This window comes from Canis aureus, chromosome 29 (genome assembly GCF_053574225.1).
Source record: "Canis aureus isolate CA01 chromosome 29, VMU_Caureus_v.1.0, whole genome shotgun sequence".
In the NCBI taxonomy this organism is placed as follows: domain Eukaryota; kingdom Metazoa; phylum Chordata; class Mammalia; order Carnivora; family Canidae; genus Canis; species Canis aureus.
Window position 1 is genome coordinate 28,787,641 of NC_135639.1, and position 22,913 is coordinate 28,810,553.

Sequence of the window (22,913 nt, forward strand, 5' to 3'; positions counted from 1 at the left end):
AATGTGGTACCGTGTGCTACAATGACATGAGGACCCTTATCAGCTCTCCAGAGAGGCCTACCAGGAGTGGAATTGAGGCCTCCTGCCAACAGGCAATATCAACTTGACAGTTGTGTGAGTGAGTCATTGTGGAAGTGGATTCTCCAGCCACAGTCAAGCCTTCATGTAACTGCAGCCCCTGCTGACATCTTGACTGCCACTTCATGAGACATACCAAGCCCTAACTACTCATCTAAACCACTCTCAAATTCCTCATCTGCAGAAAGTGATAATAAATGTTTATTGCTGTTTTAAGCCGCTATGTTTTATAGTAATTTGTCACAGAGCAGTAGAGAACTAATATACAACCACATGGGATTAAAGAAATAATGTATACATTGGCTGGCACATAGCAAGCCCTTCATAAAAGTTGGCTATTATCATTGTTGTTGTGTAATGTATACAATGTATACATTTTTTTTTCCCACTAGCAATCGCAAATTTCTTGCAAAGGAGGACTTTGTTTATTCCTTTTTTTTTCTTTCTGCACTCTCTGCCTCTCCTCCCTCATCCGTCTTAGCCCTTCAGCACTCCCTCATCCTTCTTAGCGCCTCAGCACATACAGCAGAAGGCCAGTAAATGATGCAAAGGGAGGGAATGAAATCCAAAAGTGAAACAGTTTTACCTTTATCACTATAAGGATCATTTTCCACTACCTAAAATATTTGATTATCTTTTTTGGTGCAGTTAATGTAAATGCATGGGCTTTTATATGTTAATTTGTAATGAGTAAGCTGTAAAAGCAAGGAAGACTAAGGGGTGAAGAAGAAAAATTTGGTTAATTAAAAGGAGACAATGAATAAACAAGCATCAGATAAGGCAGAAAACCAGGAAAGAGAGTCAGCACTGTGCCTGTAATAAAAGAGTAAAACATGGAATTGGATTCAGAGCACACCCAGGAAAATCACACTAATACATCAGGGCTTCAAGGTTCATGGGTTGGAGACCCACATCTGTTGCCATCATTTGTTGTTTGTTGGTCATGGTGTTGTTTTTATTGTTGATGATGTTTGTTGCCTCCATAATTTGGCTAGTTACTTTGAGAATATATGCCATATTTATAACAGATTCAGTACCACAGATCATTAAAAATACACTATATCTACTTAGATAACCCAAGCCTCATTCCCTGCTGATAGCTTATCTTCTTTCTATGTCATGGACAATAGACCATTACATTCTTTGATAATATTCGAGAGAAGTTTTGCAACTCTAGCCATTTTACATAAGGAATTAAAGATATTTAAATCTACTCTTTATGGTAAAAAGTTCATACAATAATTGAGGACGCACATGACATGCATCTGAAATAAGGGTAGTATTGTTAGGAGAAAAGCAGGCTTCTTTATGAGATAACCTACGTCTGGTGCTCTAGTCTAGCAAAGCACAACTAGTCATGGTCATCTTGGTTTCTTGGTTATAAGTTAGGAGACTTTGCCAGCAATTTCTGTGATGGCTGGAAGGACAAAAAGGAAAAAGAGGTAATAATAATAATTATAATGACAGTAATAATGATCAAACTTTGTCAAAATCTAACTATATGGCTGATACAAAAGTAACAACTTTATTCTTTTTCTTTTTCTTTTTTTTTAAAGATTTATTTATCCATGATAGAGAGAGAGAGAGAGAGAGAGAGGCAGAGACACAGGCAGAGGGAGAAGCAGAGCCCAACGCAAGACTTGATCCGGGGTTCCCAGGATCAGGCCCCGGGCCAAAGGCAGGCGCCAAACCGCTGAGCCACCCAGGGATCCCCTTTATTCTCTTTCTGATGGAATCCTGAAACAATCCAATAAGGTACATATTATTACCACTTTACAGATGAGGTAACTGAAGCTTAGATCAAGTCATGGAACTTCAGCTACCTTGTACCACCCTCCTCCTTCTCATTTTCTGACAGTTGTGACCAAGGTAAAGTCAAGATGAGTCAGAGATAAGGGTCTTGTTTCTAACTTTTTTTAAAAAATCATTTTAACTATATTTTGGTGGTTTATTACCTTGATCTAGAAAGGCAGCAGACGTGGATAAGTTTTCAGATCAGTGTTTGAAGCTTGATTTCATCACTTACTAATTATGTAGTCTTGAAGAAGTTACATTTAAGCTCATTTTCTTATCCATAAAATAAAAGTAATGATTTAAATTCCAAGGTTGTTGCCTTCAATCTTTCTTCACAGCCGAAGTGACCTTTTCAAAATGCAAAATTGACCGTGTTATCTTACTTCAACTTAAAATTCCACAATGGGATCCCATTCTTCTAAGATATAAGTTGATTCTCTTAATATGACTTCAGAGACTCTCATGATGTGGCCCCTACTTACTCCCAGGCTTATCTCAAAACTATGCTTCCCCTAGCCCTGAATCACTGGCGTGATCCTCTCATTACAGGACTTTTGCAATATGGTGTTCTTCTTGTCTAAAGGTTTTGCCTCCCTATGCCTTATACCACCCCCTTCTGACTTAGCTTAATTAACTATTCATATCTTTAAAATCTTACTTCAAATGTGAGCTTTTAATAAACTCTTACAAAGTAGTGACACAGGCTTTTTCCATGAGGAAAAAGAGGGCCTGTCTCTTCCAAGAGTGCTTTCCAGAATAAATACCAAGATTGGGAAAGGGATGAGTTTTGCTAGCACCCTGTTGTGTGGTGTCCCTGGTTACAACTGCCAGGGTTAGGCCTTGCATTAAAGGGAGCCAGTGAAAGAACTGAAACTTACTGGATGAGTCATTGCCACCACACAAGGGGAGAGAGACATAGCGCTCAGGCCCAAGATCTATGAATGTCTCTTATTCAAATAAATGTTACCAAGTACTTACAGAGTTTGAAGTACAATGCTGTTTCAAAAATATAAAGGTGCGGGGGGGGGGGTGGGGGAAGGAAAATAAAAAGATGCTCCCTGCCCTGATGGGGTTTACCATCTACTGGTATAGACTGGTAATATGCAAAATTACAACTAAGCTGTACAAAGTACAGGACCTGAGGCATGTGATGGGGAACTGAACAGTCTGGGGCATCAGGGAAATAATGATCGAATTGGAATATGAAAACAATATAAGATTCTGATGAATAATTACCTACATAAAAAGTAAGGGGTGCCTGGGCAGCTCAGTCAGTTAAGCATCTAACTCCATCTGAACTCAGTCTTGATCTTGGGGTCATGAGTTTGGGCCCCAAGTTGGGCTCCTTGCTGGGTGTGGAGCCTACTTTTAAAAAAATAAAAATAAAAAAAGTAAAATTTGGGCAGCCCAGGTAGCTCAGAGGTTTAGCACCACCTTCAGCCCAGGAGATCCTGGAGACCCGGGATTGAGTCCCACATCAGGCTCCCTGCATCTGTGTCTCTGCCTCTCTCTCTCTCTGCCTGTGTCTCTGCCTGTGTCTCTGCCTCTCTCTCTCTCTGTCTCTCATGAATAAATAAATAAGATCTTTAAAAAAAAAAAAAAAAAAGGTAAAATATAAATAAAAATAAAATTTTACTGGACTGTACCTCTTAATAGATGGATGGGGCTTTTAGAACATTTTAGATTACGTCATGGATCATTAGATGACTGTTATCTTTTGGTAGAGTGAGATGGAGTCCATTGCCAATTCTTGTCCTATTTTTTGTTATTATAGGTAGGTAGCAAAAAACTTTTTACAGAAATAAGTGAATGCAAAACAAAATAAAAACAAATTAGTGGAGTTTTGCCAAATCTTTGTCACAATTTTTCCATCTCCTTAAGTTTTGGTAAAGGATTAGAAACCATCTAATTTGCAAAAGGATGTATTGCTCATTTGAGTAAACACTTTTTCAGTCTCTGGCAGTGACATCAAAGTTGAGTGACTATTAATTGTTCTTGTTTCTCTCTCACTTAAAGCCAAAACCCCATAAAATTGGTTGTGTTTCATAATTTTTCTTGTTGATTGTGAATAAAGAACTATTTTAATTATTTAGGTCACGTTAATGTGCCTTAAGGAGACATTACAGATCGGTAGAAATTGATGTAGTAAAAATATTACATACAAGTTTGTAATTTCAAGATTTAAACAGTAAGTTTAAAATTATATATTTGACAGAATTAAAAGAACATGTCACCATCTAAGAAGGAGATATTCTAATTAAAATAAATGGTTTCCTATAGTTCAGGGCATTATATCTTAAATTATTTTTAGGGTACATTTTGTCTTACGAGGTACATAAAGAGAAGCTTTTCAGGGTCAGTTTTAGGGGTGCCTGGGCAGCTCATTCAGTTAAGCATCTGATTCTTGATTTCAGCTTGGGTCATGATCTCAGGGTTATGATTTCAGGGTCGTGAAATCAAGCCCGTCATCTGCCTGAGATCCTCTGTCTCTCTCTCTCTCTCTGCTCCTCCCCCCACTTGTGCTATCTCTCTCTCCCTCAAATAAATAAAATCTTTTTTAAAAATGCAGTTTTATCTACTTTGTGGAAATAAACAGCAAAAAGAGGAGGAGGTATTATATGACTGATAGGTACAGAGCTTATAAGGTGGTGTAAAAATAATTGTTGGGGGCATTATTTCCAGAACTTACATGTTCCTGTCAAAACAATGATAGATAGAAATGTGTAAATGAGGAGGAAAATGAGTGGCAGGAAGGAGATTGGTGCTCAGATAAGAGTGAATATGGATTTACCAAATCAAACCATATTTTTTTCCTGTGTCTGTTTCAACTCAATTTGAGTATGAATTGAACCAAAACTTCCTACTAGACAAAAACCAGTGAAGCAAAGTAATTTTTCTGGATTTTTGCCTGTGAGCCAGAGATGAGATTATATTTGTTTCTTAGATCATAGTTAGTAATTTACCTTGTTTTGGCTTTTTGTCTTTCACAAACAAGATCCTTTAGGAGAAACTTAAAGAGACAAGAATGGTGTGATTGCAGTAACTACCCCCAAAAATAGATGTGCAAAGACTTAACAGTTTATTGCTAAACGGATTTTGAAACTGGAGTTCCAGAAGAAGATACTCTTCAACGTATCTCTATTAGACCCTCTAGTGTAAGAACAGCTTTATTGGTATGTAATTTATATACAATAAAATTCACCCTGAAATTCAATGGGTTTTAGTCTATTCACAGGGTTGTGCAACCATCACAGTATAAATTGAAAACATTTTCATCAACCAAAAAGAAATTTTGTATCCATTAACAATCACTTACCGGATCCTTCACTTTTGTCCAAGGTAGATTTTCTTCATGTTGATGTGAGGCAACCTAGGAATTGTGTAATGACTGGTGTAGAGCTGCTGTTTGGAGTTACAGAGGCACAAATATTTGAGAGGATAATAAGGTCCTAGTTTATTCAGCTAATCTGTGAGGAGCTAGCCAATCTTGCCTTTTTTTTTTTAATTGAGGTGAAAGTCATGTAACATAAAATTAACCATCTTAAAGTGAACAATCCAGTGACATTTAGTGTATTCACAATGCTGTGCAACCAACCCCTTTCCCTTGTTCCAAACCATTTCATCCCCCCAAAAGGTGATATACCCTGTACCATTAAGCACCTTCTCCTATCTCATCACTGCCCCTCCTCCACTACCACTGGCCCTGCACCACCAATCTGTGTTCTGTCTCTGTAGAGCGACCTATTCTGGATATTTCATATAAGTGGCTTTTTTCACTTAACATATTTTTGAGGTTCATTCACATTATAGTATATATCACTACTTTAATCCTTTTTTTTAAAGATTTTTAAAATTTATTTATTCATAGACACACACACACAGAGAGAGAGAGAAAGAGAGAGAGAGAGAGAGAGAGAGAGGCAGAGACACAGGCAGAGGGAGAAGCGGGCTCCATGCAGGGAGCCCGACGTGAGACTCGATCCTGGGTCTCCAGGACCAGGCCCTGGGCCGAAGGCTGTGCTAAACTGCTGAGCCACCCGGGCTGCCCTACTTCAATCCTTTTTATAGCCGAATTATATTCATTTTGTGTATGTACACAATTTGTTCATCCATGCTTCTGTTGATGGACACCTAGAGTGTTTCCACCTTTTGCATTTGTGAAAAGTGCTGCTATAAACAAGCATATGCATGTACTTGTTGAAGTACTTCTTTTCAATATACCTAGGAGTGGAATTGTTGGGTCATATGGTAACTCTATGTCTAACTTTTTGAGGAACTGATAAACTATTTTCCACAGTGCCTGAAACATTTTACAGTTCCAGCAGCAATGTGTGAGGATTCCAATTTCTCCACATCTTTGTCAACACATATTTTCTGTGTTTTTGATTCTAGCCATCCCAGGGGGGTGGAAATGGTATAGATATAGCCAGTAATCTGTTGACAAAAGAAAATGAATGTTTTTAGTACAAGCCTGAATAAATATTTAAGAAAAAAACAAAGTGTGAATGTACTTTTGACATATTTCCTTTTACTTGAAGATTTGATGTTGATCTGTGAAAATTAAACAGTACTTTCCCTCCACTTCTACAGATTATGCAAAATATGAAATTGAGACCAAAATTGAGGCATGAGTAAATGAAGAGCATCAGTCTGCTTTCTTGTTTCTGACCAGGGAGGGAGCATTGCACTTTGAAGCACATTACTTCCCAGCATACATGTTTATAAGTCTTGAATATCCTTGTCCTAAGATAAATAGATAGGACACAGACCTTGCCATGAATGTGTCAGCTGAATGCAATAAGGCACTACTATCTTTAACATTTAATTATGCTCTTTTTGTTTTATTCTAAAGGCACTCTCCCTCAGAAACAATGTATTCTTTGATAATAGAAGTTGGAATAGGTGATATGGTTAAATTAAAACCCATTACTCCACTGCACAATATATATGTACGCCAAATATCCCACAAGGACTGAAATACCCATTTCTAAAGTCATGTTTTGCCCTAATCGAAATACATGTAAGTCAGAGAGACATGAGCTTTACAGTTGTGCCTTGATGGAAGTGGGCCTTGCCAGCACCAGGACCGTTCGGCTACTTGGTGGTTTGTATGTGCCAGGGCAACAAGCTGTAACAAGGTTAAGAATAGGGGACACCTGGATGGCTCAGCAGCTGAGCATCTGCTTTGGCTCCGGGTGTGATCCTGCAGTCCTAGGATTGAGTCCCACATTGGGCTCCTGCATAGAGGCTGCTTCTCCCTCTGCCTACGTCTCTGTGTCTCTCATGAATAAATAAATAAAATCTTAAAAGAAAAAAAAAAGATGGATACATGAGGTTACCCTTCTTTCCTCAGGTGGGAGGACAGAGAAACAGGAGGAAATAAAGGAGAGATGCCTCCATTACTTTCTCAGATGAATTTTAGCAAACATGCAGATGACAAGGAGTAACAAATTGATCCCCTTGGAACTGTTCCCACGCACCTGTTGGAACATCTTCCTATATATGTGCTCCAGTTTATTCTGCTCAAACACATGATGCCTTCTCATCCGTTCTGTCCTTACTGTCCTCACCCCATCTGACTTTCCACAGCTCTGAGTCTATTCTTCATAATTTAGGAACCCATTTCTTTTTAAGTGACTGTAAAGAAAGTCTTATTTTCACATGTGGCTGCTGGAATCAACCTCATTCTGTATAACACTCATTCCTCATATGGTCACATGGGATAGGGGTTTAGGGAAAGGCGGTAATGGTAATGTAAGCTGGAAGGAACAGTGGGACTTGTTTTGGACCTTCAAGAATGAGAATTTTGATAAGAACAAAGGGTGAAATGCATTCTAGGGTTCTAGGATGTTCTCACATCCTGAACATGATGCTGTAACAAAGATTCAGGCTAACAGCAACTACTTAAACAGGTTCTCTCATGTACAAAAACAGTAGTCCAAAGGTACTACTAAGAAACCTAACGCAGCAGGTTTCTTCTACCCTTTGTTCTGCTACCTCAGATATGGGCCTTGTCTCATGGCCAAAAATTACTGATGTCTTCTGGGTCTGTATTCTAAATGATAAGAAGGGAGAACATGGGAAAAAATACTCAGAGAACATAATCTTTCCTTTTATTTATTTTTATTAAAGATTTTATTTGAGAGAGAAGAGAGAGAGAGAATACAAGCTGGAAGGAGGGGCAGAGGGACAAGCAGACTCCTCACTCAGTGTGAAGCCTGACTGCGGGCTTGATCCCAGGACCCTGAGATCATGACCTGAGCTAAAGTCAGATGGTTAACCAACTGAGCCACCCAGGTGCCCCCATAATCTTTTCTTTTTAAAGACAGAATCCAGATGTTTCACACCACTTACACTCACGTCCCATTAGCTACAACTTAGTCACATAGCTAATACTAGCTGTGGGGGGAGCTGGAGGAAATATGGACTTCAGCTGGGCTTTTAGTTCCAGGCTAAAACCCAGAGTTTCTATTACTAAAGAAAATGAGACTCAATAGTGAGACAATGAGTAGTCTCATAGGTAGAGGTAGAAAAGAAAAAGACAGATAGAATATGGAAAATGATTGTCCTAGGAATAGAATAAAATTCTGCAATGCCTGACTGAGGAGCTGCAGGTATGGGAGATACTGAGAGTTTATAAAGCATGTATCTCCGAGAAACTTGTTTCTTTGTTTGCTAATTTGTTTTTTAGGGAAGTTTAAGTGCAGGTGAGATTGTAGTGTAGCATAGATGTGTTGAGTGGTATATTATATAATCAGGGCGGGTTTATGTGAAGTGTTATGCTGAAGTGTGATCTAGGGCCTAACAGCATCAGCATCACCTGGGGATTTGTAAGAAATACAGAATCTCAGGCCCCACCACAGAATTATAATCTGCATTTTAAAAAATTCCTCAGGTGACTAATATCACATTTAAGTCTGAGCAGCACTAGGCGAGATTTTGCTATGGAATAATCCTAAACTCTGCTTTAAAAACAAAGATTATTTCTTACTCATGCTGAAAGTCCATCTGGGAAGAAGGAGGTGGCAAGAAGGCGACTTTGCTTCATTATCCTCACCAGGGCCCCAGGCTGATGGGGCCTTTTAAACATCACCAGTCACAGGGCAGGAAAAGTTAAGTGTGTGGCCCTCATGCTTCTCACACATTTCATCAGTCAAAGCAAGTCCATGGCCACGCCTACTTTTAAGGAGATGGGAAGAACAATCCTACCATGTACCTGGAAGATGAGAATGAAAATACTGATAAAGCCAGAGGTGGTGAGGACATTCAAAGGTTATTACAGTATAGATGTGAAGGAATCAGATATTGGGAATGTATATCAATAGGAAGGAAAAGGACAGCACAAACAAAAGAGACATTTCAGATTTCTGAAGGGTAGCTACAGAAGACTCCTAGGTTTAGAGTCTAATTGGGTAGAAAAGAAAAATTTTGGAGGAACTGGTTGGGGTGGGAAGTGGAAAGGCTAAGTTTGGAATGAACATGCCAAGTCAGAAATTAAAGTGGATGTTCACCCTCTATCTTTCCAATCTTGTCCTTTGTCACTTCCCCTTTCTCTCACCATGCTCCAGCCACACTGACTTTCTGTTCCTTCATTCACCAACCTTATTCTCACCTTAGGGTTGTTGTACCTACTGTATCTTCTGGAATGCATAAGTTCATTTAACTTTGAGTTAAAGGAGTTCTTTGAGTTCATCATAATCTCCTGCCTGTCACTTAGTGTCATCTCAGAAAGGCTTTCCCTGGTCCAATAAATGTAGCCACCTAGTCACACTTTATCACACCTCCCTATTTTAGTTATCAGAATAGTACCTAGAGCTAATTGGTATTTTTGTCTATCCCCCTCCCCTCATTAAAAAGTAAGCTCTATGAGAACTCCACAGACTGTGTCCTGTGTCACCAGCCTCAAGTACAGTACAAGGCACAGAACTGGTACTCAATAAATATTTACTGAATGTTCACATGGAAAGTTCAGTTAAGTATGCAACTTGGTGCATACTTGGTCTTCCCAACACCAAGAAACCCAGTTAAGAAATGGGACGAAGACATGAATAGACACATTTCCAAAAAAGACATCCAAATGGTTAACAAAAGATGGTCAACGTCACTCATCATCAGGGAAATACAAATCAACACCATGATGAAATACCACCTTACACCTGCCAGGATGGCTAAAATTAACACAAGAAACAACAGGTGTTGGTGAGGATGCAGAGAAAGGGGAACCCTCTTGCACTCTTGGTGGGAATGCAAACTGGTGCAGCCACTCTGGAAAACAATATGTAAGTTCCTCAAAAAGTTAAAAATGGAACTACTAATTCAGCAATTGCACTACTAGGTATTTACCCAAAGGATAAAGAAACAGATTCTAAGGGACACATGCACCTTGATGTTTATAGCAGCATGATTAACAATAGCCAAACTATAAAGAGAGCTCAAATATTCATCAACTAATGAATGGTTAAAAAGGACATAGTTTGGGGCACCTGGGTGGCTCAGTGGTTGACATCTGCCTTTGGCCCAGGTTATGATCCTGGGGTCCTGGGATCGAGTCTCACATCAAGCTCCCTCTGCCTCTGTGTCTCTCTCATGAATAATTAAAATCTTAAAAAAAAAAAAAAAGACACTGTTTACATATACAATGGAATATTACTTGGTCATGAAAAAGAATGAAATCTTGCCATTTGCAATGACCTAAGTGGAGCTAAAGTGTATTATGCTCAGTGAAATCAAGTCAGAGAAAGACAAATACCATATGATCTCACTCCTATGTGGAATTTAAGAAAATAGATGGACATATTGGAAGGGGAAAAAGAAAAATAGGAGAGGAAAGCAAGGCATAAGAGACCCAACAATAGAGAACAAACAGGATTGATGGAGGGAGGCGTGTGGGCTAGACCGGTGATAGGTATTTACAAGGACACTTGATGTGATAAGCACCATTGTAAGTGATGAATAACTGAATTCTACTCCAGAAACCAATATTGCACTGTATGTTTAAATTTAAGAAAACAAAAAGGTATTCGAGGAGGGAAATACAAGTCCAGTGGTGAAAACAGAGTTGGAATGGTAAGGTTCTTTAAGGTATTAAAGATGAACAAGAAGCATTAAACCTTTAGGAATGTTTTCCCTCAGCGGGTAGAGAAGGGCAGGAGACCGAGAAATCTAAAACGTAGAATACAGTGGTTCCTAGCGAGGAAAAAAAAAAAAAATTCAGTGAGGGATGGGTCAGTGGGGGCAAGAAGAAATAAGAAAAAGACGATTGCATTCGGAAAGGTCATTTGTGACCACTGAATAAAGGGGTAAAAATGTAGGGGTTAAGGCGAAAAAGCTCATTACTGGAGTAGTTCGGCAGTAGAGGAAATGAGTGCCCTAGCAGGACCGAGTGGTTTTCTGTTGGGGAGACCTACTCAGGGATGCGAGCTTCAGAAGAGGGAAGATGTAGGATTCTTAACCTGAAGAACGGACCCCTACATGCACGGGGAGTGGGAAGTGGACGGGAAAGGATTTGTAGTTTCGTTATTTCCCCAAAGGTTAATAAGTACTGGTGAGGAGGAAGCGAATAGGTGAGAAAATCAGTTAAAAACAAAAACCCTCGGAGGCCCAGAGAAAGGCTAAGGTTTCAAGAAGAAGAAGAAGAAGAAGAAAAGTAAAGCCTCTTCCGTATTTAGAGCAAGGAAAGCTCTGTAAATGGAACAGACGTACACTTGTAAACGAGATGGGCAAGTTCACAGCTGCATCATCATCTGGGCGAGCCCCGTGATCGGGGAGCGCTGGGAACCACCCCGGGGAGGCTCGTGCCAGCGCTGCCGGGAAGGGAGGCGGAGGCAGGCGGACCGAGCCGGGCGCCCGCGTGCAGCTCCCCCGCCACGTGCCGGCGCGGGAGGCGGAGGCGGAGGCGGTGCTCGCGCCGGGCACCGCCGGCGTCGTGCCTTAACCGGCGAGTGCCCCTCTCAAACTCCGGCGAGCCGCCCGGGACGCGCCGCGGGCCTCTCGCAAGCGGCAGCCACCACGCGGCAGGGGTGACCGTCAGCGCGTCCGCAGGGGAAAGCCGGAGGGCCGAGCTTCTCCGCAGTCGCCACCCTCGCCGCGCTGCTGGGGCAGCTGCTTCCGGACCCGCCTCTCCGCCTGTCACCTCCGAATCCCGCCGCCCGGTTTCGACATCTCCGTCCGGCCTCCAGCTCTCGGCCTGGCGCGGGGCCGGCGCCAGCGGGCTTTCCTGGGCGACTTCGGGCGCGAGCCCGGGGCGGCGCGCGCGGGGCCCTCGGGAGGCGGCTCGCGCGCGGCCCGGGGGGAGGAGGGGACAGAACGCCGGATCCAGCCGCAGGCCACGGGCCTCCGCCCGCGTGTCGCAACAGCTTCCCGGACAGGCCCGCGGGCCGCGCCAGGGGATACCCGACCCAAGCGGGCTCCACCTCACGCCAGCCCGAGATCCCGCGGGAACAGAACTCGGGCCGGGGCCGGGCGCCGGCGCTCGAACGCAGGTCCCAACGGCTGACTGCAGCGGTTTGACCTTGAGGGCCTGGCACCGCCCCACCCCCTCCACGAGAGGAGCCGGCGTGCAGCACCCACAGGCTCCCCAGCAGCCAGTCTGGGCCCCAAATCCGGTCTCTCTCGCCCCTGGGCTCTCCGCTCTCTCCCCGTAGCCAATCGGATCCCGACGTGGTGAGGCCCAATGGTCGCGGTCAAAATATCAAGAGTGGTTGAGCCTATCAAAGTTCAGCCCTAAAGTTTCTCCCGCCCTCCAGAAAAGTCGGTGGGCGGGCCGTTCTTAGATGTTGGCCAATCAATGGCCAATAAACAAGAAGCTTCCAAGATCAAAGGGGAAGGGGTGGGACCTAAGCCGTAGCAACGCAGCAGGGCGGAGGAGTGACAGGCAACTTCTCCAATACCAAGGACCTATTTTTCCTTCGTAAGCAAGGGGGCGGGGCTAACTTGGCGGCTGCACCAATGGCTGGCTGAGGGGCGTGTCCGCGGGCCAAGCGGGAGCCGGAGGCCCCGGGCTCTCTGGGCCGCGCCTGAGGCGGACACCACGGGGCCGGGGGGCGGTGGCGGCAGCGGCAGCGGCGGCGAGGGTGGGCGCCGCAGCTGGCCCGGGTGGATGGAGTTGGAGGGGCGGGGTGCTGGCGGTGTGGCGGGGGGGCCGGCGGCTGGGCCGGGGCGGAGCCCCGGGGAGTCGGCGCTGCTGGACGGGTGGCTGCAGCGGGGCGTGGGCCGGGGGGCCGGCGGCGGGGAGGCCGGGGCCTGCAGGCCCCCAGTACGGCAGGATCCGGACTCCGGCCCGGACTACGAGGCGCTGCCGGCTGGAGCCACTGTCACCACGCACATGGTGGCGGGCGCCGTGGCAGGGATCCTGGAGCACTGCGTGATGTATCCCATCGACTGCGTCAAGGTGAGACCTGGACCGGCTCCGAATCCGACCTGGGGCTGACCCGACCCCTGGGTCCTGTCCGGAGCCAGGATCCCGGCCGGCAGCCGGAGCCGACATGGGTTTCTTCCTGGCTCCTGCCATCACCACACGAATCGACCGATACTTCATGCAAGCAAGGTCCCGGCTGGGAACTGAACCCAGCCAGGAACCAGGACCCATTTCTAACCGTCAGTGAGCTCTGAATCGGGACTGTGGAAAGAAAACCTGTCAGCCAAAGCCCTGGATCCTAGCTGGGACTAAACAGGAATAGGGTGGGATGGGATGGAACAGGTAAGTGCTACCAGTCTGATTAAGGTGAAGCCAACTGGAGTGAATCAGACCCTGCATGGGATCTTAACGGCTTGAGATGCTCTCTGGGCGAGTGCTTTTACCAGCTTCTTACTGTGTCTTCCCTTAAAAGTGATGGGGCAGGTACCGAAATCTGAAATCTCTCTCCTAACCTATGAGTGACTAGAAATCATTGTTCAGTCAGAATTCATAGTTCCAGGCTGGAAACAATTTGGGAAAGACCATGTTCAGGAAAAGGTTTCGGTTTCTCTGCAGCAAGCATGATACTCCACCTATTTCCTGAACATAAAAACTAAGCCGGGATTAGGATTTCGTAGGTGCAGGGGGCACACCAGCCCCCCAAACGAGAGACAGACCTGACAGTGTTATTTCTTTAGCCACCTAAAGTTGACAAAAAGAGGAAAGCTGCCTAGAAGGGAAGCATGATGATATTGAAGAGTAGATGTACGAGTGAAGAAAATGAAACAGGGTCAACATGAAGGTAGGATTCCTGTGAAAGTAAAAACTAATTGCAACCCCAACCAAGCAGACTGATTAGTGGGTAAAGAAGTCAGGTGCCTCTGAAGAAAGCTAGGTGAAGACGGAACGGATTGTTCTTTATAGTTCTCATTCTTGTGCTCTAGCAAAGGTTCCAACCCCTAAAAGCGAGGACTAGATTGAATGAAAAGTAAATTCAAGGGGACTGTTGAAATAAATGAATTGACAGAGACTGATGCTTCCTTTACATGTTAGGAGTAATAGTATCCTCACAGCTCCTTGACATGTGTTTTCTTCTCAAATTAGGAAAATGTTACAGGTTCAAAAGGAGAGAGTATTGAGTTGGGAAATACAACTCAATACTGCTTCTCCGTGATTCTGGCACTCTCACACGTTTTCATTAGTGTGGAAAAGGAAACGAGGAAAGTGCTCATTAAGCTTTGTGAATGACATTGAGTTGATAGCTTTCTAGCACAGTGCAAAGCAACTCCTACCAACGGCCACACCTATTGAAACTGGTAAATGCACTTGGTTAAAATAGATGTTAGAATTTTACATACCCTTGTCAATTGAGAGAAATAGAAATAAACAGTAAAATCTATGTGAGAGAAGTAAGGCAATGGTTAATGCTCTAGCAGTATTAAAATGTAAAGTGGATAAGTACAAATAAAAAAGAAAGATTCAGACATTTATGTAATAAAGTCTAGGTTGAATGACTGTGAGTTGTTAATGGTATATATCCAAAAATGAAAATGACCTAACTGCAAAGTAAACTAACTTCACGATACTTAGACTATGAGTAGAGAGCAGAGTCTCGGGTGCTATGTTTAAATGAAAACTAGATCAAGGAAAGCAATGAAAATTATTTAATGACTTGCAAAATACAATGTAATAATGTGACCAGCTTAGAGATATTACTTACTGTAACTTATCAACTTAAGTGTTGTCCTATTACCTTGGGAGGCAGTCTCTTTATTCCATCTTTTTTTTTTCCTTATTCCATATCTTTACATAATGTTATGCTGCTGCAAAATATTTTATAGATCTCTCTGTTAGAAATGGCTCTAGAATATTTTGGTGCATGTTCTTGTAGAGGGCAAATCTTTGCCCTGTGACAAAATAGTTTCTTTTTTCTTTCTTTCTTTTTTTCTTTCTTTCTTTCTTTCTTTCTTTCTTTCTTTCTTTCTTTCTTTCTTTCTTCTTTCTTTCTTTCTTTCTTTTTTGTAACAGACCATTCGGAATAAAAAAATGACAGATAAGGTAGAAGATCAAAATGGGTAATACTTATTGGAGTCCAAGAGAAGGTAGGACCAGAAAGCAGGGGGACTGACTTATTCTTGAGGCTGACAAACCCATTGAGGGAACACTTCTGAAAGAGGAGTTCCAGAAATATTTTGCATAATCACAGCATTGCTGGAATAAGTTACTTCTAGCCTGCCAAGGTAACTGTTTTCAAGAACAGTTCTTATTCATTTACATAAACTTTGAAATGTTTGTTTTAAAAAAATTAGTCATACAACATTACAGTCATGGCTCAAAGCCCTATATTAAATAATTATTTGATCTGGAGGGAAAAAATGCTCAAGAGTCTTCAAAGATACAGAAGCTCATTTTAGAAGAATCATTTTCATTTGCTATTAATGCTAGGATTTAAGTGACTAGAGGGAACAACTAGGTGAGACCAGTAGGATTTAGTGTCAGTAGCTTGTTAGACATTGTTATGCAGACAGGAAAAGTAAAATTCAAATTTCATCCTTCTGTAAGGACTTCCCAGTTCACTTGTCCCAGGGCTTCCTAGTTCCTCTTTTACCATAAATGATGGTGGAGAAGAAGAGCAGCCCAACGGTCCCTAAGACTAGAGGCAGGTATCTGTGTTGGAGCCTCAACAGTAACCACGGTGTTTGCAAATGAAAGTTGACATTGCCTCTTGGCATGCAAGCCTGTGCACCCCAGCCACTTATCAGGGTCAAGTTGATTTAAAATATCCTTGGGAGGAACCTAGCATAATCTCTCTAGGCCATAGTTACTCAGCCAACTATTTACATGGTCATAATAGGGAGGTTTGGGAGCCCAAATATATTCCAGTTTTCCTTTTCTCATTCTCAGAGGCAAATACCAGACTTTATCTATGGGGGTAGGCTCGACAACCAAAGTAGTTAGAACTCTTCTCAAAATCATCTAAGTACCCACCTGTCACCAAGGTGCTACTTTTTGGCTCCATAATGGTGACATAAATAATCTACTTACATAATAAAGAGAGAAAGGGCAAAGGGAAATAAATCTTTTCCAAACTCCAGAGGTAAATGGTTATCTATACACATTCACCAATGAAAGGTTAGGAAATGGAAACATTGGCTTATTTTACTTTCTTGTATCTAATAATAATAATTATTATTCAATAAATGGTAATTGTTCTTACTGCCAAGCACTAACTGATGTGCCTTGACATATATTTATTCATTTAATCCTTGAGAAGCAATTTCATGAAGTATATACCATTTTCATTATTTTACAGATAAAGAAAAGGAAGCAAGTGGCACAGTCATTATTTGAACCCAGTCTGACTCTTAGCCTTCCATACAGCCTCCCAGAAATAGATTTCCAGAGCCAAGCAAAGCACAGCGTTTTACGATAGTGCTCATTCCTAAACATGACCTTCAGATTAATAGCTGAACATAAAAATCATTATAGCCACAGAGAAACTATAAAGTAAAAACAAAAAATAAAAAATTAAACTTGATTTACTAGTGGCTAAGATCCAGTTAGTTGCCCATGCACATTTGTGAAATGATGTAAACAAGACACAATGCTGCCATGACCTATAAATTCTAAGATATAAACAAATATTTCCAAGACTCTTGTTTGAATACAATAAAAAGCCTTATATTTCTAGTGCTTCATAAATTACCAATGGCTTTTACATGCCCTCTTTGAATCCCTGCAACAGCCCCATGAGCCATTCTTAATCTCATGTTTTAGATGACAGCACTGAAATTCAGGTTAAGTGACATCCAAAACTACACATCTAGCAAAGCAGGGGCTCATACTCAGGCTTTCTGAGTCAAATATGGCTTGCCAGTTACAAAGCCACTTATCTCCCTATTAGTTCATTTGGCTTTTCTTCAAAGCCATATTCATTTTTATATTTGGCATAGCTTATGCCTGGGTCCTTTCCATAAGGGTAGAGGTAGAACTGTGAGTTAGATTTAGAGGTGTGTATAAAATGTTCAAAGTAACTTTCAGTCCAGGTTTCTCTTGGCAGTGAAAGGTTCCAGGTCTCTGAGGCCAGGCCTTTGAAGCCTGGTTGCCTAAATAATGCCACTGACTTCAGCAAAGCAATGCAACTTCTGAACATTCTCCTTATATGAGATTAGTTTCGAACAAACCTATGGAAACAAATCATTGTAAAGCTACCAGGCCCAGTTTATCTTTACCAGCAGCCATAGCCAGCAAAGACCTGTAGTGACTGAATAATGGATTCTATACTCCTGGGTGATATGAGAGATTCGTAAGCATATCCTTTATCAGAAATTTATGGGGTGTTTTTTTTTTTTTTTTTTTTTGAGAAGTAGAACGAATGTGTCAAACTGTAATAAGTGATACAGTATTTCTGACTGAACTTATAGTAATTAAGCTTTTAAGCTTCCAGTTCTTTGTTGGTAATGAACAGGAGAAAATAACTTTAGAGGAATGTGTATGGCTTGCAGCTAACTAGGACCTGTTAATCTGGTTAGTTTTTTTCCTCCTGTGCTCTTGAGAAGAGGCAATAGTCTTAGATTCCAGATGGCCAAAAGGAAAGTTTAAGCTTTTAAATTCAAACTGAATCAGTAATTGGAATGAAGTAGGAATTTAAACTATACTTGGGCATTAGTTGCCCCTACCGACTAATAGCCTACTTTTTACTTTGTGAACTGGTGCAGACAGCTAAGATTCATTTGTTCTTTAATTCATTCAACAAACAAATCTTAAGTGCTTACTCTATTCCAGCCACTAGACATTGATTTTATATCGTTAGTTTCCATACTACTTTAATCTTAAAATGGATCAAACAGACAGGATTTTCGTTAGGAGACCCACCCGTCTTCTGAGGGTCCATGATTTGGGGAATGTTTCGAAAAGATTAATTTTCCAAATTTCAACCCAACTTTGTCCAGGAACATCATACAAAGTGTCCACCATGTATTCTGTACCAGTCATTGAATTCTCTGGAAATTCCAAGGTTTATGTTTCATGAAGACTAATATTAGTGATGCCAATTTGGGGGTTCATTCAGTTTATATTAGAAATCTGAAAATTCCTTCAGTCTAGGTTGCTTTCCATCCTTCATGGTTTCAAGGTAAATGCTCTTTCCCAGGAAATTAGAGCAGCATTGATTACAAATGCTATCTCTGCCAAGAGTTTAACCTACAGGCCCAGCTGCCAATGCCAAATAATCTGGGAAACTCAGATAATCATCAAGGATATAACAAAGGATGAGCTGTCATCTCATTAGTGTAGTGTGTGGTCAGGAAGCAGACCTAGGATCAATCTCCAGAAATAATGCATAAAGTATGTTGTAGACAGTAAATAGTTGACTGTAGAATCCATTTGCAAAGAACTCTTGGCCTGAGTTTATTACAGTACAAATGCAACTTCTGAAACACAGGCTTGATATTTGTTGCTGGGGCTATGAATCATTTCAGAGTTCAAGGATCCTTCCCAAGCAGTGATATTCTCAGAATATCCTATTCACAAGAACAGTGTTCCCCTGATAGATGACTAGCAAAAGAAAGGTCCAAGCTGTGGAAAGACTAGACACAGATTTGGAAGAAAGTAAAATTGGATACCAGGGAGCACTCCTGCACGTTGGCACGATTCCACATAGAAGTACCCACAGCCTTAGTGTTGAAGTTGGGAAGTTGAATGAGGAGTTGGCATTGCTGACGCTGCACTTCTTTCTGTAATTCCAGACCCGGATGCAAAGCCTACAGCCTGACCCAGCCGCCCGCTATCGAAATGTGTTGGAGGCACTCTGGAGGATTATACGAACGGAGGGCCTGTGGAGGCCTATGCGGGGGCTGAACGTCACAGCAACAGGCGCAGGGCCTGCCCATGCCCTCTATTTTGCCTGCTATGAAAAGTTAAAAAAGACATTGAGTGATGTAATCCATCCTGGGGGCAATAGCCATATTGCCAACGGTATTGAGCCTTCCTGTGCTGGTTCCCCCACTTTCTCAACTCTCTGGGCTTTGCTGCTGTCCATGCTTTCCAGTCTCAGCATGGTTTGGAGCTGAAGCTCTGGGCTGGGGTAGGCCAGATTATAGGGGAGGGACTTCCAAACCTGATGTTCTCAGACAACGGGCTACTTCAACCCACCCCTCTCTTTGGGGCACCTCAACAAAGTTACAGTATCTTTCCTTACCTACCAGCTCGACTCTTTTCATCTCCCTGCATCAACTACTAATGCCCTGGTAATGTGGAGACACACAAAACTACCCCCCCCCCCAGTTGTGTATTTCTTGATAGTTGGGTGGTGTCCTGTCCCTCAGGGCAGAATAAGAGGTGACCCAGCTGCCCAAGGAAGACATTAATGGAACCCCAGATCTTTGCCTCATTTTTCAGGATCCTAACTGACCAGAGGCAGTTTGTGTTGTTGAGGATATGACCAAGCCTCAATAAGTGAATTGCAGTGGGGGCCAAGGGACTTCCGTAGAGAAACCAGAGGGTTGCAGGTTATGTGGAAGTAAGGGAAGGGACAGCAGCCTGGTACTTGAGGATTGAAACCCAAATTGAGAGTGGAGAGGAATGGTGAGGGATATGGCCTTTCAGGACCTGAAGGAAAGGCCTAGATAGACAGATGTTAGAGTTTGGGGAAGGACTGTGCAGCATAGGTGCAGCAGGATGGAGGATGAGATGCTGTGATGCAAATCTGACTACATGCCCCTCATGTTCTCCCTCCACTGGAGGCAGCTGGTGCTGGCATCCCTTGGCCACAGTGGGTCTGCTTCCTGTCTAGGGTGTAAACTTCATTTATACTCAGAACTGTATAAAATCTGGCTGTATAAAACTTGGCTATTTCTGGCCTCCCTATTATACATAGAATGTAGACTGGTGATCTTACTAAGTTAGTGGGTACATATATCTTCATTTCTCAGAACGGGGTTATAGGAGCAGTAGGTTCCCATCTTTGGAACTGGCTCTTAGATTCCCTCTCCCTCCTGTGGCTTAGCCCTGCCCCGCTTCTCCCTGGGGCCTCAGTGAATGGCTTGACCTCTCCTGGCCTTACATGTGGCAGTTGTTTTCTCCTTTGCAGGTGCAGCCGGGTGTGTAGCAACATTACTGCATGATGCAGCCATGAATCCAGCAGAAGGTAATGATTCTGCAGCCTTCCCTTCTGTGGGCAGCTGCATCTGCATCTCTGGGCTTTTCCTTGATTTCTGGTTTGCTGAAGAAAGCCAGAGAGCACTAGGTTGGTTTTGGTGGGTACCGTGTCTTACCAGTAGAGTGCGCTCCCTCTATGTTGTCAGTACTGAGGAGGAGCCCCTTAGGAAGCAAATTCAGGGAGACTTAATATGTCTTTGGGGCTTCTCTGAAAAAAGATGTGGCTCTACCTCGCCTATTCCTGGGCCTTCTGGAAGTCCTCTCTGTAGTAGATTTAATCTCATCTGAAAATTTAACAGATTATTTCACTTTTCTTCAAAGAAGTGAAGATGGATTTTAACATTTAAAAATCCTGCCTTTCTTGTTGGAATAAAGATGGTTGAAATAGGAATGAAAGGATAAATTGTAGAGCTCAGTTCCTGCATGGCTGCTTGGATCTTGGCTTTTCAGGTAGAAAATGAGGTACCCAAACAAATATGGAGGGAGAGCATGGTTGCCATGTTCTTCAAGTTGCAGTTCTTTACCTATCTAGGCAAGGCCATGATGTGGAAAGGGCCAGACCTAAGCTGAAGATCCAGGACTTGAATCACAGTATCTACTTGAGGAAGTAGATGTTTAGAAACTAAAGCCACAGTCTTCTCGGTTAAGAATTTTGTTTTCGTTGTGGTAGCTCTTCTCCTGTAGGAGGATTAAACATCTTCATGTTGTGAGCGTTTGGTGCTCTGTATACCCGAGGATTGAGATTATTAGGGCTCTCTGTTCATCATTATGTTCACTGCCCCTGAATCATTTCTTGTCTTGGGTTTTGTGAAAGGGTAAGATGATAATAAGAGGTAGGTACTTTTTTCAAGGAAACTCTCTGGAGTCTCTAAATCCTACATATATTCTGTGTGTTCATTGGTTGGTTTGTTTTTTTTAAAGCTTTTATTTGAGAGGAAGAGAGCAAGAGTGAGCACAAGCAGGGGGAGGGGCAAAGGGAAAGGGAGAAGCGGACTCCCCACCAAGCAGGGAGGCCTATCTGGGGCTCTGATCCCAGGACCCTGAGATCATAACCTGAGCCCAAGGCAGACACCCAGCCAACTGAGCCACCCAGGCATCCCTCACTGGTTGGTTTTAAAGAAATCCTACTAGAAGTGAGTCTATTATTTTTTGGCCCCTTATCAACCTTCTATCCCCTCTCAAAAAAGGGAAATGTTAACGTATTAGACTCATATAGTTCACTTGTATTTTTTTTTTTTTTTTCTCTCTCCATTCCAATGGCTGACTCGCTGACTTGGGACTCTGAATCTGGATAATCTTGCTCGCCGGTTGATTGCTGCCATCGTTTCTTTTCTTCTTGTTGATGGTACCACCAGTGGTCAAGCAGAGGATGCAGATGTACAACTCACCATATCACCGGGTGACAGACTGTGTACGGGCAGTGTGGCAAAATGAAGGGGCCGGCGCCTTTTATCGTAGTTACACCACGCAGCTAACCATGAATGTTCCCTTCCAAGCCATTCACTTCATGACCTATGAATTCCTGCAAGAGCACTTTAACCCCCAGAGACGGTACAACCCCAGCTCCCACGTTCTCTCTGGAGCCTGTGCAGGAGCTGTAGCTGCCGCTGCCACAACCCCACTGGACGTTTGCAAAACACTGCTCAACACCCAGGAATCCCTGGCTTTGAACTCAAACATCACAGGACATATCACAGGCATGGCTAGTGCCTTCAGGACGGTATATCAAGTAGGTGGGGTGACCGCCTACTTCCGAGGGGTACAGGCCAGAGTGATTTACCAGATCCCCTCCACGGCCATCGCATGGTCTGTGTATGAATTCTTCAAATACCTAATCACCAAACGACAAGAAGAGTGGAGAGCAGGCAAGTGAAGTGAAATAGCAGAGAATGCGGCCAGGGGCTCAACACTGCTGCGGCCTGCCTGCTCCAGCCACGTGCTCTGTCTCCTGGCATGCTCCAGCCTTGAGTGGAGTTGGAAGGAAAGTAGAGGGTTCTCCCCAGGCTGTTGGTGTCTTGGCTAACACCAGTTCCTGCCAACCTCTGTTGTCGCCATCTTTCCTTCAAGGCCCTAAGCAAGTGCAGCAAAGCACAGCACAGCACCTTTGATAACCTCTCCATCCTGGGCCTGATGACCTGCTCTAGACTGTTATAGAGGAATAAGCAGCTCATTCCTGTGGTTCCTAATAAAAAGCCTTTACATTAAATGGTTTCATTGGGTTTGTTTTGCCAAAGGGGAGATGGAATGCTGTCAACCATTCTTGACTTTAAGCTTAAATCGAGGGGCCCGAAGGGAAGGTTTATCAAGTGTGTCCATTGTTTGGGTTTTTGCTGATTTTCACAGTGACGTAAAACTTTGGAGCCCTATTCCCTTTATCTTAGTAATAGGCTCCAAGGAATCTCCCTGATGGCAGGAGCAATGACCTCTGACAGATCCTAGCTACGCAGGCACTCTTGATCCCCACTGTTGCCTTTTCCATGGGACCATG

General features: G+C 43.0%; 1 protein-coding gene and 1 long non-coding RNA gene across 6 annotated transcripts; one reads left to right on the forward strand and one right to left on the reverse strand.

The window, feature by feature from the left end:
* Positions 1-1,272: 1,272 nt before the first annotated feature.
* LOC144301273 (uncharacterized) lies at positions 1,273-8,850 on the reverse strand. 2 transcript variants are annotated; one of them, XR_013368084.1, is made up of 4 exons: positions 7,353-8,850; positions 5,189-5,242; positions 2,034-2,220; positions 1,273-1,495 (listed from the first exon to the last, which is right to left on the reverse strand). It is a non-coding gene; the product is annotated as an uncharacterized LOC144301273 (long non-coding RNA). The 2 variants fall into 2 exon arrangements; XR_013368083.1 differs by having other exon boundaries at positions 5,189-5,274.
* A 3,423-nt stretch (positions 8,851-12,273) lies between these two features.
* SLC25A28 (solute carrier family 25 member 28) lies at positions 12,274-22,631 on the forward strand. Of its 4 annotated transcripts, XM_077878026.1 has the most exons (5): positions 12,274-12,534; positions 13,966-14,069; positions 19,015-19,243; positions 20,358-20,414; positions 21,781-22,631. In XM_077878026.1, the coding sequence occupies exons 2-5, from the start codon at positions 14,064-14,066 to the stop codon at positions 22,296-22,298; spliced, it is 810 nt and encodes a 269-aa protein (XP_077734152.1). In that variant the 5' UTR covers positions 12,274-12,534; positions 13,966-14,063; the 3' UTR covers positions 22,299-22,631. The 4 variants fall into 4 exon arrangements, with proteins under 4 accessions (XP_077734152.1, XP_077734153.1, XP_077734150.1 ...); XM_077878027.1 differs by lacking the exon at positions 13,966-14,069 and having other exon boundaries at positions 12,283-12,534; XM_077878024.1 differs by lacking the exons at positions 12,274-12,534; positions 13,966-14,069 and adding an exon at positions 12,956-13,261.
* Positions 22,632-22,913: the final 282 nt, after the last annotated feature.